General features: G+C 43.3%; 1 protein-coding gene across 5 annotated transcripts in view; it reads left to right on the top strand.

Moving 5' to 3' along the window:
* LOC121535300 (zinc finger protein 521-like) overlaps positions 1 to 15,388 on the top strand; it is a 193,516-nt gene that overhangs the window by 123,845 nt on the left and 54,283 nt on the right. For 2 of the 5 annotated variants that reach the window (XM_041842221.2, XM_041842219.2), the window contains exon 5: positions 223 to 316. In XM_041842221.2, the coding sequence (XP_041698155.1) occupies positions 223 to 316 (94 nt within the window). The remainder of the gene's footprint in view (positions 1 to 222; positions 317 to 15,388) is intronic. The other 3 variants (XM_041842223.2, XM_041842222.2, XM_041842220.2) reach the window with 2 other exon arrangements.

The following is a 15,388-nucleotide window of genomic DNA, read 5'->3' as shown; positions in this document are numbered from 1 at the left end:
CACGCCTATATGATAAAACGTATCTTATAAAATGAACAAATTAGAAAAGTATCAGAGTTTTTTGGTTGTCCAGTCAGCTTGTTAATAAATCACACATTAGTTTCAGATTTGTAGCCAAAGAAGTGCTCAGTAACTACTCAGAGTGCTCAGTAAGAATGTGACATTGATGTAGTATAAAACCCTGTGTCCTTGTGTTGTCTTTTCCTCCTGGTCCTTGCTCAGAAGAAGACCTACCAGTGCATCAAGTGTCAGATGGTCTTCTACAGCGAATGGGACATCCAGGTCCACGTGGCCAATCACATGCTAGGTAGGAGAGGTGACTCATTTCATATTTCTCTCCATGTTTATGGTCACTTGTTTTGAGGTACTGTCTAATGTAGTCATACAAAGGAATATCTGTTGATATATTGTTTAATTATTCAACATATTTCCCCAAGATATTACATTTATATTCCATTTTGTTCATTTAGCAGACAGTCTTATCCAGAGCATATTGTTTCACCCCATATTGTAGTACAAAATGCACCCTTTGTTGTAACAAAAATAATTACTGTTAGCATAACTATAGAATATTAAATCTTCTATTTTTAGACTTTGTGAATTTATGATGAAAGCCTCTGGGATGCACAAGCATGAACATTATGTGTGAGCCTGCTTTAGATCTTCAGACATTCTTGTCTGTCAATGCTGAAAGGCCTGATCCTGTATGAAATGTAGGAAAACAACAATGTAGCACAATGTGATGCATGTAGACTAAGTTCATCGAACAAGATTCTAGATAAAGCAGTTTAATCAAATGTTATTCAAGACATTATTATTCTGAATGCTTGATTAAAACACAAAGAGCATACCATCTCCTGTTCTATAATTCTCAAACGTCTTTACTTTTGGCTTTCATTTGTATGCAGGTAGAATCATTTGCAGAGAAAACACTATTTAAAACCCAGGCTTCTTTCTTTCTTGCATGCAGTAAGTAGGCGTCTGAATTCCAGTATCACCTTCCTTTATTCATTCATTTATTCAGCTCGTTTGGCGGCTCTTTCATTACACTGCATTATCTGTTGTCTTCAGTGGGAGAGAGACTCATTGATCTGGAACCAAACCGCCTCTCTGTTTGGGACGCGCTCCTAGGCGCAGGTGAATTTAAACAAGGTGGGCAATTCTATAAGGACCGGTGGGCAATTCTATCAGGAACACACTGTTTGTGCATAAACAATCACAGGCATGTGATTTGTGATTTTGATGGTGTGCTATGTGTGGTGTGTGTGTGTGTGTGTGTGTGTGTGTGTGTGTGTGTGTGTGTGTGTGTGTGTGTGTGTGTGTGTGTGTGTGTGTGTGTGTGTGTGTGTGTGTGTGTGTGTGTGTGGTGAGAGAGAGCATGTAGCTATGTTTGTGGTTGGTTTGTGTTAATCTGATCTACTCTCTACACTTTACTGGGGGTGCCTAATACATCACCATGCTAGCGCTAGTCCTCTCAAAACAACCCTCCTACTGGTTACTTTAAGTCTTTCAGCCACACAGACAGGCATGTTAATGTTAGAATCCAAACAGCTTCAAAACATCTGAAATTACTTTATTTGGAATAAATACAAATGTGCAATGGATCAAAATAAAGTATTTATTGATCGAATGCATTTTATTAAAGAAAGTATATACTTCAAATAGATAAAATAGAAATAGATATAATAGATAAAAAGTAATTGCCTATAGTTATGTTATTACACTAACATTGTTCAGAGTTGACATTGGCTGGTTTTATATGCTGAGGCATTTCTCTCTCTGCTCTCCCTCTCCGACCATGGGAGGGTTAAACCTGGAGCAGGCTGTAATTACCACGAAGCCAATTTGGCACAAAGAAACCTGAAATGCCCTCCTGTCCTCATTTGGAAAAAGCTCTAAATACCTTCTCTTTCTCCCTGAAAAAGGGACAATTTCTCCCTTTAATGGCCATCTGCACAAGAGAGGGGAAACAGGGGGCTAGGGTCATCTCTGCTCAAATCTCAGCGTTATTAGCCTAGGTAATGGAGCAGGAGCTGGATTCATAGGGGTGTTATTTTAAACCCATACGCTTCTCCACTCCTACCCCACTCCACACTGGTTTTGCTTCACACTGATAACTCTATATATAGTGATGTGGCGTGACATAACGCTGTCGCTAAGTGTATGGAACAACAGAACCAGAGAAGTCCATCTCAGCTGTCTGTCTTTGTAATACGATAGTCTCCGACCGTAAGGCAAGTGCACTCTGTCTCCACCTACCTCCTCTGTCTCCTAACCAAAGAGATAGCTAGCTAGCTTATGGCCTCGTTTGTACGTCTGCCAGTACATTTTGATGCATGGATATTATGCTCGGATGACGACAGAAAGCATAGCTCTGGTGCATTGCTACTCGACATTTAGCATGATAATTTGGAAGTGGAAGGGAGGGAGGGAGGGAGGGAGGTGGCTATGGGTGTGAATGTAGTAGGACTGTACACTGCAAACCAGCCCTAGCCTGGTTGAACCAGACTGAACACTGTGTTCATAATGTCGACTCTGTGTTCAGTCTGGTTTAACCAGGCTAGACCAGCTCTGGCCAAGTCCTGGAAACAGCCCCAAGTGTCTTAAGATGGAGACCGCAACCTGCATGGATCAGTACACATTTGCTGTACAGCTGGTCGCTCTGTTTGGGGACCTGGTGTGATACTCCTATGGAGAAAAAAATGATATTGCCACCATCCAAGGAGCAATTTAATAGCAGGCCAGAAGACAGCTGGCCACTCTTTAGTTTACAGTTTTTTTTGGCATGGCGCATTTACAGAATTGAGGGTGCCCGACAAACAGATTTATACTGCTTCAGTTAATGTGGATGTCGACTATCAAATCCCTCATTTGTATCTTTCTCTGTGTAGGATGTTCATTAAGGCATTCTTAATTCTTCATCCTCCACACAGATACAACACATTTGTGTCAGTCATCATCTGTTTGGGTTGTATGAGACGAACACTCTAGATCAGGGATGTTTAACTGCCGGCCGGCGCGTGGCCCTCCTTTTGTAGGCCCGCAGATAAAAATGTTTTCTCTCCGCTGTCAAGAGGGTGGCCGATAAAATGTTTTTCTCAGGCCCCCCAAAAGGGCTAGGGCCAGCTCTGACTACGTGTGTGTATGGATGTGGGTACATAGACCTGCGAGACACCGTGGCCCCTCATGATGAGTTAAGATTTTTCTTGGGCCCCACCACCATCCACATTGCCCATCCCTTCTCAAGTAATTGTTTGTTTTGAACTGTTTGCCTTTGAAGCTCCTTCATATGTCAGTTAAGCCTGTTGGGTTTAAACCAACGGGACATCACCTCTCCACAGCGCTTCACTTTGACCTCAACGTGAACTCATGGGGGGTGACTTTTGACCCATTTATCCTACCATCTCAAATATCCCTCTGTGGATTTCAGTGACCAATGACACCTTTTAAAAGCATGGGCAGTGAGCATGGTGCTTAAAAGGTGAAAAAGGGTCTCACATTTTCACAGTTTTGGTGACCACTCTGATCCTATATTTTTAGACTGGTCCAGTTCAAGCTACTCCAGCCAAGGTGGCAAGGCTCAGAAGGACAATCATAAACAAACAAATCCTGGGCATCAGGGCAGCACATTCCAGAAAGTGGTTTTGGGGTCACCTCTACCGGTTTTTGGGCTGGTGACAGGACAACGCTGAGCCTGCAGCCAAGTCAGGGAGGAGTCTTCTCCCTCTCACAGAGCGGAGCCGGTGGCCTGGTCAGCCTGGGCGGAGGGGGTGGAGGGGGGTGGGGGGGCACAGGAGGGGTGGGGTTCGGGGCGGAGAGGGAAAGGCACATTTGCTGTACAGCTGGCCACTCTGTGTGAAGCAGGGCTCTGTGGGCCGTTACAGAGCTGGAGAGAGGAGGGTGAGGAGCATGAGGCCTCTAGCCCTCCTCCAGATTCTACCTCTCTCTGTTATCTCTCCCTGACTCCGTTTTTCATACTAACCACCAATCTGGCAACCCTAACTGTGTTCGATTTTTAGTGATGGAGTAAAGCAGGAAGAATAGTTTTTTTCGGAGGCTAAAAGGCTTGTTGTTTAGTTTTTTATACGAACCACCAATCTGGCAACCCTTACTGTGTTTGGGTTTTAGTGATGATAGAGTAAGTAGAAAAGTATAGCTGTAGTTGAGGCTAAAAGGCTTGCTTTGTTGCCTTCTAAAGGGCTGCAAATTATCCCTTTGCTCCTTGTTTTGGGTCCCTGGAGCAGTTTCGACAATGGTGTGTTGATTAGGCCGTCTCTGTCGATGTCTCTACACTAGTGGCGACACACTCACTCACTCACTACTCCATTAAAGGACATTTATTTTCATGGTGAGTAAAGAAATGTGATGGTTTTAGTGTTTTCTTGTTATTACCACCAGACAGTATAACAATAATCTGTGCTCTGCAGTGAATTAAACTCATTCATAAAGCACATACACATGTAATTTGTTAACAGACATAGCGGAACAAGCTTCTCATTTAACTCCTAGGGGGTTGGATCAGACTCTAAAACCCAATAGTCAACACAACACACCACAGCAACAGGAACTGGATCAATGTTATGAAATAAATAAGAGAACAGACCAGCCTCGCTCCGACCAGCCCAGACCAGCCACTGGAAACAAAAGGAAGCCATGCGTACTGTATACCAAGTAGACTGAGTGCGATTTCTAGCCTGATTTTTATTAATTGGTGATTAATAATAACTCCTCTCGATTCGTTAGCGCAGTCACCTCCCGCGCAGTGGAGTGTCCTGCTGCTAATGTGCACACCTTCCTTCCCGTTACATTATATCTCTCTGCCTGAATAATGTGGCATCCATGAGGAGAATAGAGAAACAGAGACAGGGGCTGCAAAGAAAAATACTATCTGTAGTTTTGACACATTCAATTGTACAGTTTTTACCTGACTGGATTCTAGCTTCTTCCTTAAAGAAAGAGTTAAAGATTTCTCCTTTAACTCAGAGACTTGACTGTATTAAAAGCTTTTACGGCATTGCAGTGAATGTACTCTTCTTGGAAAGGTATTTCTGTAATGATGGTCTGTTGCTAGGTCAGACAAGCTCAGTCTGATGTGGTCCTTATTTCTAGATTTTCTTGACATTTCCCCACACCTCACAGACTAGGCCAACATGTGAGAAAATATGAGATGCTCCCACAGTTCATACGGTGTGTTTGCACAAGGTTTTGAGCGAACAATGTCTGGACTCTGTTGTGATTGGTAGGCTGTCATGTCACCATGGTGATTTTATTTAGGCAAATCCTTTTGAGGAGAGACGGTTGTAGTACTCTATCTCATTGTTATCACCTACACACAGTATATAATTTTCTCAACCACTGCTTTTTGATATTTTGGACTATTACCTCAGAATATAATTACCTTAGAATTAAAAACCTTATGACGAATTTGGCTGTTGTATCTCTAGCCCAGCTACCACATCAGACTACTTGGTTTCTCTGCAGACCTGGAATGAGCTCGAGGTAGAAGGCTCATCCTTCCTGTGCTCCAGTCCTGGCTCTTCTATGTTTTATTGATATACAGGAGGGATGTCTCCTTTAGAGTGTTAATGCCAACCCTTGTTCTGAAGTGCCCTATAAATACTAGATTATCAGAATTAACCTCTCCGTTCCTGTCCCTCCCCGGAGGTTCCGAGATGTCACGGAGGCCATCAGAGCATGCGCACCGCGGCCCTCCTCGGTCCGAGGGGGTTGATAAGCAGTCAGACGGGGAGGTGGCTTATGGGAACAGTGCAAACAGACAGCTCTGCCTTAGTAAAGGTCAATGCTGCAACCCACACCTCTCAAATCCCAGACCGGCCTCTCATTGTGTGACCCAGACTCTGAATGTGCCTGGAGAGAGATGCCTCCCTCTGCCCTGGGGAGAATTACAGGGCTAGCGTTGTGTTGTTGTAGACTGAGGTGGCGTGGCATTGTGTTGTGGTAGACTGAGGTGGCGTGGCGTTGTTTTGTGGTAGACTGACGTGGCGTGGCATTATGTTGTGGTAGACTGACGTGGCGGTGTGGTATGGCTTTAGAGGTTGTCACCAACAGTGGTTACCTATATACAGTAGCTTCATCTGATGAAACTTTAGTGGAACATAGTCCTTCCCTGTTGGTGTCAGCTGGGAGGAATTACAGTAGTACATCCGGTTGCGATGTAAGATAACTATTTTACTTAAAAGCAATAAAGAGAAGGCATTCCAGTGGCATAACCATATCATAAGCAGGTTCTGTGGCTTCGAACCAACAACAAACAGCTAAAGAGATGTACCCAAGGATGGGAACACTCTTTATGGTGTACAATATGTGTTTCCAAAGTGCTGTGTAACGATTGACTGTTCTCATCAACGCTCGGTGTGTGAACGACAGACATGGGAGGGGAGAAGAGAGGCGGGGGGGTGTAGAGCGTGAGCCCCTCAAAAGGCCCCCCAGCGCCAAAGCCTTAATAATCATGTGAGCTGCACTGGACTTCATTACCCTCCTGTTCGACAGGCGGAGTGCCAGCCTGGATTGCTGGCTGGCTGCGGCAAGGTCAACGTCGGAGGAAAACTCAGTTACTGTGTTACTGCGGAGTGGGAGCAGAGCGGGAGTGGAGGAGAGGGGCTGCCATCTGTCAGCTCGGGCCTGCCATACCCGCAGAGCAAATGTACACGGGCGGCCAGAGGAGAGGCCACAGACACCCATCGAGCTAAACACACCGAGCATAACACTGAGGCCTGGACAGACAGAGAGCCAGCCAATACAGAGCAGAGCACAGAGATGGACCTTGATGCTGCAGCTAAACACAGGGACAGTGCAGGGACAGTGGTGTGTACATAGAGCTAGCTAGCGTGGTAAAGTTGGCATTGGGTTCTGTGTTTTTATGTTTGTTTTTTAGTGTGAGTGCAGTATTGGGCTCTGGCTGTTATGAGTCCAGATGGCAAAGTATTGAACACAAACATGATCTGTTACAGTGTGTTGTTAGATTCAAGTCATTCTTGACATTTAGTTATATTTTGATAAAGACATTTTTCGTATTTCATTTTTATATTCTCAGAAGAGCTCTTCACGCTGTCCTTAGTTTCAAGTTTTATTAGTCATATGTAAGGGATACACATGGTATACATCGTTCAACAAAATGTTTACTTGTAGGTTCCTTCTCGACAACAACAATAAGAAATAATAAAAGATAAGAATACGAACATAAAGTAAATGGCAGTAGAACAGAATAAACATTTTAGCATAAATATAATACAGGAAGGCACAATTTATAGTCCAATATTTATATGTATATTGGGGAAGGAGGGGATGGGGGGCAGTGTATAAACTGAGCAGTGTAATAAGAGTCTGGTAGCAGCAGTTGTGATGTGTGTGTAGCATGAATGTACAGTATGTGTGTGTGTGTGTGTGTGTGTGTGTGTGTGTGTGTGTGTGTGTGTGTGTGTGTGTGTGTGTGTGTGTGTGTGTGTGTGTGTGTGTATGTATGGGTGTGTGCATGAGTGAGTGCATGTGTGCTAAGGTGCGGAGAATCAGAGCATGTGGTCAGTCCAGTTCAAGTGTTCAGCAGTCTGATGGCTTGTAGATAAAAACTGTCTCTGAGCCTGTTGGTATTAGACCTCATGCTCCGATACCGTCTGCCCGACAGTAAGGGAGAGAACAGCTCGTGGCTGGGGTGTGTGGGGTCCTTGATGATGCTGCGTGCTCAGGCACCGTTTTGAGGAGATGTCCTGGATGGGTGGGAGCACGGTCCAAGTGATGTACTGGGCCGTCTTCACCACCCACTGAAGCGTCGTTGCGGTCGTGCATGGAGCAATTTTCGTACCAGGCCGTGATGCAACTGGTCAGGACGCTCTCGATGGTGCAGCGGTAGTATCTGGAGAGGACCCGGGGTGGCATGCTAAATCTCTTCAGCCGCCTTAGGAAGTAGAGACACTGTTGCTCCCTCTTGACAAGAGTGGTAGTGATGTTGGTCCATGAAAGGTCCTTGGTGATGTGGACAACGAGGAACTTAAAACTTGTGACTCTCTCTACTGCAGTCCCGTTGATATGGATCAGGGCATGCTCCCTCCTCTGCTTCCTGAAGTCAACAATCAACTAATTTGTTTTACTGACGTTGAGGGAGAGGTTGTTGTCATGACACCACAATGCCAGTTCACGTACCTTCTCCCTATAGGCTGACTCGTCGTTGTTGGTTATCAGGCCTACAACCAGTGGCGGCTCCTGAAAAAATTCTCAGGAGGGGCAATTTTTCTGATGATTTAGGTGACCTACACACATTTTTAAAAAGATATGTCCAGCAACAACATGAAGACAGGGGCAGCATATAAGTCAATACCAGAATCATTTATTGACTGATCTCAGGGAGTGCTCCTAATCTCAGCTTGTTACCTGTATAAAAGACACCTGTCCACAGAAGCAATCAATCAATCAGATTCCAAACTCTCCACCATGGCCAAGACCAAAGAGCTCTCCAAGGATGTCAGGGACAAAATTGGAGACCTACACAAGGCTGGAATAATAATAAAATAATAATAATATGCCATTTAGCAGACGCTTTTATCCAAAGCGACTTACAGTCATGCGTGCATACATTTTTGTGTATGGGTGGTCCCGGGGATCGAACCCACTACCTTGGCGTTACAAGCGCCGTGCTCTACCAGCTGAGCTACAGAAAGTGGATACTCATGGATGCGCATCGCAATTGTAAAATGTCAACACAATTGGAGACACCACGTCATTTTTGGAGACATGTTATTGACAGTAAACTATTGTAGATGCGACTGCTAACTAAATAAAACATTTTAGCTGGCTAGCTAATCATCTTAGCTAAATGTGGGGCAAACAATTCAGTTATTTACCGTTAATTTGAGGGATTGGGGTGAAAGAAATCGAGTTACATAGTGATACTTTACGATATACTGTATTGACAATATCGCAATATAACCATATCCACCCTGTCCAAAGTCTCTACTTGGTCTCAGTTCTCCAGTAAACTTGTGATTATCAACACTAACCTCATCGTTGTGGCGGCGGACAGCTAGCCTGTATCCCTCATCCAGTTGAGTGGCAATGTTATTTTTTCGTTCGTACCATTTTTTGGAAAATCCTCGGGTGTAGGACTTCCCCCTTTAGTAGAAACCTGTTGAATTATTAAATTTGGTCTGGGAGGTCCTAATTGTTTGCGTTGCCAATTTATCTTCATTTGTTCGCCGACAAAAAGGAAATTCTTTCAAAGACACAATCGAGTTGCACTGAAGCCTAGCCATGTTGATAGTAGTAGTGAATTGATTGACGCTGCTACCCTCTCTTTTCTTAGTTACGTTCATGTGACGAAAGCGCGTAAGTGCAAGCCCACAGACACCCATTGAGATTGTATTGAAGGCTCTGAAATTTGAAAAAAATAGATTTTACATGGGAGTCTATGACAGAAGTTCTGGGCGATTTTCAATCTGACTGAAATCGCCCCAAAAAGGGGGTGGAGCCATTTGAAGCACGACTTTAGCCTGATTCGACATTTAGTGGCAGTGTGGCACTGTGGCAGATCAGACGTATAGATTACAACACTGATAACTACTGTTGCCGTGATATAATTGATTAGAAAAAAAATCCCTTCCTTTTCCCGTTTGGCAGTGCGTCGCCCATATCGCCCTATTGAACAGGCCGTCCCTGCCTACAACCATGGTGTCGTCAGCAAACTTGATGATGGAGTTGGTGTCATGCAAAGCCACACAGTCGTGGGTGAACAGAGAGTACAGCAGAGGACTGAGGACACACCCCTGTGGGGCCCTTACACTGCTCTAGTAGTCATATTTCCCTTTGCCATGCTGTATTGCCCGACTTGAACAATAACAACAAGAGCCAGATTGTCTTGACTCTTGTAGGCCATTTTAGAAGCCCTATCTTTCAGGCAGTGGTGGTTGTGTTGTTGTTTCATCATGCCAGTCCCGGCTATACAATACACTGGGTCTGTGGATTAAAAAATAAACAGGGCATCTGATTTAGTGAGTGACCGTCTCAGTGAAGACCTTTATGATGCCCTCTGGCCAATGGGAAGCGGAGTGGAGGAACCCTGCGGAATGTTCCAAAGCGCTCTCTAATAGGTTTCAGGTGCTGTGGGCCACCGGCCAGCCCCTCGCCCCCCCTCCCCTGTCCCGTGTGATAGCAGCACTGCCTGCTCCATGCAATCATAGCACTGCCATTTCTCCTCTCAAGGAGATGGGGCAGACACATGAAAATGGACACCAGTCATTTATAGAGGAAAATACTCAGTTAAAAACTAATTGTCCTGTAGGTTTTGCCCCCCAATTTGAGAGTCCTTGTCATTTTGACTTTCATTTAATTTGGCACAGAGTGGTATTCCTGTTGTTTGTGTTGGTATAACGTGTCTTTAGCTTGTTGTTTACTGTACTCAGAATTATACTATAGGCTAAAAACAATTGCATTGTCCCTTTAGATCAATAAAAAGATAAGTGTACAATTTCTTACAGTAGACTCTCCTCACTTGACCTCTTAACCTTAACAAGATGAGGCAAAAACAGATCTGCACTTTATCCCTCCACCTCTCCACAACTCTTCCCCTCCTCATCATCTTAGAAAGTTACTGCTTGTTTTCCCTGTTCCGTTCCGTGACTGCAGCCCCCTCTGGCTCCATTGTCAACACACTCCGGAAAACTGGGAGAGGAGAGGGTCCTGGGCGATTCCTTCCTCATTAATGGAACTCCCACAGGAACTCCCAGGATGAAAGCTGCAGTACATACAGTATTACTCCCACAGGAACTCCCAGGATGAAAGCTACAGTACATATTAAGCATTAATGTTGATACAGTGGGGAGAACAAGTATTTGATACACTGCCGATTTTGCAGGTTTTCCTACTTACAAAGCATGTAGAGGTCTGTCATTTTTATCATAGGTACACTTCAACTGTGAGAGACGGAATCTAAAACAAAAATCCAGAAAATCACATTGTATGATTTTTAAGTAATTAATTTGCATTTTATTGCATGACATAAGTATTTGATCACCTACCAACCAGTAAGAATTCCGGCTCTCACAGACCTGTTAGTTTTTCTTTAAGAAGCCCTCCTGTTCTCCTTACCTGTATTAACTGCACCTGTTTGAACTCGTTACCTGTATAAAAGACACCTGTCCACACACTCAATCAAACAGACTCCAACCTCTCCACAATGGCCAAGACCAGAGAGTTGTGTAAGGACATCAGGGATAAAATTGTAGACCTGCACAAGGCTGGGATGGGCTACAGGACAAAAGGCAAGCAGCTTGGTGAGAAGGCAACAACTGTTGGCGCAATTATTAGAAAATGGAAGAAGTTCAATATGATGGTCAATCACCCTCGGTCTGGGGCTCCATGCAAGATCTCACCTCGTGGGGCATCAATGATCATGAGGAGAGGGATCAGCCCAGAACTACACGGTAGGACCTGGTCAATGACCTGAAGAGAGCTGGGACCACAGTCTCAAAGATAACCATTAGTAACACACTACGCCATCATGGAAATCCTGCAGCGCACACAAGGTCCCCCTGCTCAAGCCAGCGCATGTCCAGGCCCGTCTGAAGTTTGCCAATGACCATCGGGATGATCCAGAGGAGGAATGGGAGAAGGTCATGTGGTCTGATGAGACGACAAAAATTGAGCTTTTTGGTCTAAACTCCACTCGCCGTGTTTGGAGGAAGAAGAAGGATGAGTACAACCCCAAGAACACCATCCCAACCATGAAAACGGGTCGTGGATGGGTATTCCAGCATGACAATGACCCGAAACACACAGCCAGGGCAACTAAGGAGTGGCTCTGTAAGAAGCACCTGAAGGTCCTGGAGTGGCCTAGCCAGTCTCCAGACCTGAACCCAATAGAAAATCTTTGGAGGGAGCTGAAAGTCCGTATTGCCCAGTGACAGCCCCGAAACCTGAAGGATCTGGAGAAGGTCTGTATGGAGGAGTGGGCCAAAATCCCTGCTGCAGTGTGTGCAAACCTGGTCAAGACCTGCAGGAAACGTATTATCTCTGTAATTGCAAACAAAGGTTTCTGTACCAAATATTAAGTTCTGCTTTTCTGATGTATCAAATACTTATGTCATGCAATAAAATGCAAATGAATTACTTAAAAATCATACAATGTGATTTTCTGGATTTCTGTTTTAGATTCCGTCTCTCACAGTTGAAGTGTACCTATGATAAAAATTACAGACCTCTACATGCTTTGTAAGTAGGAAAACCTGCAAAATCGGCAGTGTATCAAATACTTGTTCTCCCCACTGTATATCGATGTTAATACAGTAACTTGACTCTGCTGAGGTGGAATTGTCGGTGTGGCGCAGATTTAGTCTGTATCACAGTTTTAATTGAGAGGATCCATTTCAATCTTGTTATGTGGAGGATGATGTGTGTTATGTGGAGGATAATGTGTGTACTGCATGCATCATCTGTTACCATGCTTGTATTATTACATTATTATACGTTGCATTTTGTTACAACATTATCCCCGCCACAGTAGGTGATGAGCATGACAAGACTGCAGGAGCGTACAGCATAGTGGTTTTGCCTAATTAACAGTAAAAGAAAGCAAAATACTGTACCAGATTCTGGGTTTTTGGTTCATGAGCTTAGATGTATGGTTTTGTTTTAAAAAATGTAATATAATTTATCGGGAATAGTTTTTGTTGCCTTAACATTTTTTATTGACACATTTTCTATACAGATTTTTTTTTAAGACAGTACATTTGACTCAGACATAGACAGGCGTTAGTTAGGCATTAGTGGTCGAATGTTCCGAGATGTTCTTCTCTGTTCATTCCGTCAGGGTTCAGAGTGAACATTGTGGCGACGCGGCCCCTTTGTCTTTCCATTTGTCCCAATGGAGACGCAAACCTTAAGCCACTCTCCCTCTGATTAATCTTTAACGTTTATAATTACTAATTAAGTTAGTAAGAGACTTTTAATGTAGTCCTCCTTCAATGGGGAGTAGAGAGGACAACATATCATTAGCTTCAATAATGAACGTGGATGAGACAGATAATATCCTATGATAGGTGAACAGTGACAGTTATATTAAATGAGGTGGATGGAGGGTATATGGGAAAGACTGTGAGGATGTGGTAGCTTCATGGATTGGGAAGCTCTGGAAGACAGTACTGTGGTTGAGTGGTGCCACAAAGTCCAGTGTGGTCAATAAACAACATTGAAATGCAGGGGTTTGGAGAGAAAATGTGTTATTCTAGTTGGCAGACAGAATGTAGGCTGTGGTTGGTTGGCACTCCTTCATGGTGTAATATATTCCATGTGTCTGTTGTTCATATACAGTGATTAAATGTTGATCATAGGTGTCAAGTGTCTTTTCGAGACTATGTTCCAAAAAAAATAATCTCATTATCACTTAAGTGCTTTAGTGTTGGCTGTCATTATCATGGTGTCTGTGCTGTGAGATATACTGCTCATTAAAATAGTAATTTCATCTCAGTTTTTTATCTTAAAGACGACAATGATGCTAACCTGGCACTTCCCACAATCCGGCCCACTTTGGGGAAGGTGCTTATGCCATAATGATTATTATCATTAAGAAGATATTAATGTGCTTAGTGTTTGTGACCCAGCTGCTCATCATGCCCGGTCACTGCCAAAACGGACCCTGCTCAGGGGCCACAGGGGCCGTCCGCCCACCTGTCCAGGGGCTCTCAGGGTCACCAAAGGTGACGCCTACAACCCAGGCTTCTGATTGGACAAGTTTGATATAAGTCGAAACCTACTCTATCTAGCTACATTTTCAGTGCAGAGGTGTTGGTGAAAGTTATGGATTTGTGTTTATATTTTTTTAAAGGAATGTGTTTATACTGTATGTGGGTGTAATTCATAAAAAAGAATCCAACGTCTATAATGAATCCAAGTGATTATTATAATAACCAACCGAATTCTTAAAGATCTCCCTCTTATACAATATTGGCATACATATTAATTATAACTCTGTTGTTCCGATGCAAGGGGAAATGTATGTTTTCCCTTCAGAGATTTATTCCACATAATTATACAGTAAATGTCCATGTTACTGTTAACACACACTGTTCCAACAGTTGAGCAGTAATACTGAATTTTTGGCGAAATTAGACTTCACCAGAATTGTGCAAATTATTTGTTTAATTTCTGGCAATAGATTTAAAAACTACAAAAACAGACAATGTGACATTACCATATAAGAGCTTTCTCTTTTACTCATTTCCACAATGACAGTGAATTAACTAAGGGTGTGAACATCATAGTTACAGTAACCTAGGATTAGAAGAACATGTTCTATGACAACTGTGAGTGGGTCATGATTTACATATTGCTGTAGTTGGGGAGGTTGGAGGACTACTCTGTTAGAGTAGCTCAATACAGTGTGATGTGGTTGTCACGGAGACAGTGTGTGTGGAGCTAGCTGTAGGCTGTCTGGCTCGCTCTCCTCCTTTCCCAGTTTTCAAATTGCTGCTTCATTAGGACTTGGAAGAGGATCCCGTGGTTACATTTAATCAAACGAATTGCTATGGCAGACTCACACAATCAATCACAATCCTTATCCAATATGTTACATTCTGTAACTACCATGCTGGCTTGGAGAAAAGTCAATTACAACCCTCTCCCCTTTCTCTATCTGCAGCTTTTCTGTGATATTATGATTTTTTTGCTGTTGTTATAGTATGCATACGTTAGCATCTAGTTTATGTAGTTTCATAAACTAGATGTTGAATCTTAATTTGACCCATTTCGTCACAGGAGGAATATAATCCTGCAGCAGGAGGATTTGAATATCTGAAGAAACTTCCAAAAGTGAATTTCCTCCTGGTCTAACGGTGTAAGATGTTGGTTGCTTCCGTGGGAGACCCGGGTACATATCCTTCGTGTTACAACTGTATTGTACCTTATGTAGGCTAGGTGCATGCTACAGCGTCGCGTGAATTCTTATGTGGATTATAATAAATATACATATTTGTAGGGGGTAGATGTATTTTTCATTATCATTTTTTTTAGATCAATTGATTTATTATATGTTGAAGGCAAGCAATAGGCAGAATAAATTATTGGTTACCTCAGTGCCTGTGTGGTCCAGTGGTTTACCCCGGCACACATATGCTAGAGCCCTTTGACTCATGGATTAATGTCTATTTTTGATGTATGGTTACAGGGTTAATTCTGCGTGGTTACAGGGTTAAAACAGAAACAATTCAAAGGTTAACAGTTTAGGCATTAATTCTGAGTGGTTAAGGTTATGGCTATGGTTTTGGGAAGGCTTAAAACTAAATAATTTAAACGACGCGCCTATGTAGCGACAAGCCTGAGCCTACATTAGGCCCACAAGTTAATTGCACTTATTGAAATGTTTTCAAGAAGTAAAACGAATAGTCTG

Source organism: Coregonus clupeaformis, chromosome 21 (genome assembly GCF_020615455.1).
Source record: "Coregonus clupeaformis isolate EN_2021a chromosome 21, ASM2061545v1, whole genome shotgun sequence".
Taxonomy (NCBI): Eukaryota; Metazoa; Chordata; class Actinopteri; order Salmoniformes; family Salmonidae; genus Coregonus; species Coregonus clupeaformis.
This window is presented reverse-complemented; position numbering and strand designations above follow the sequence as displayed.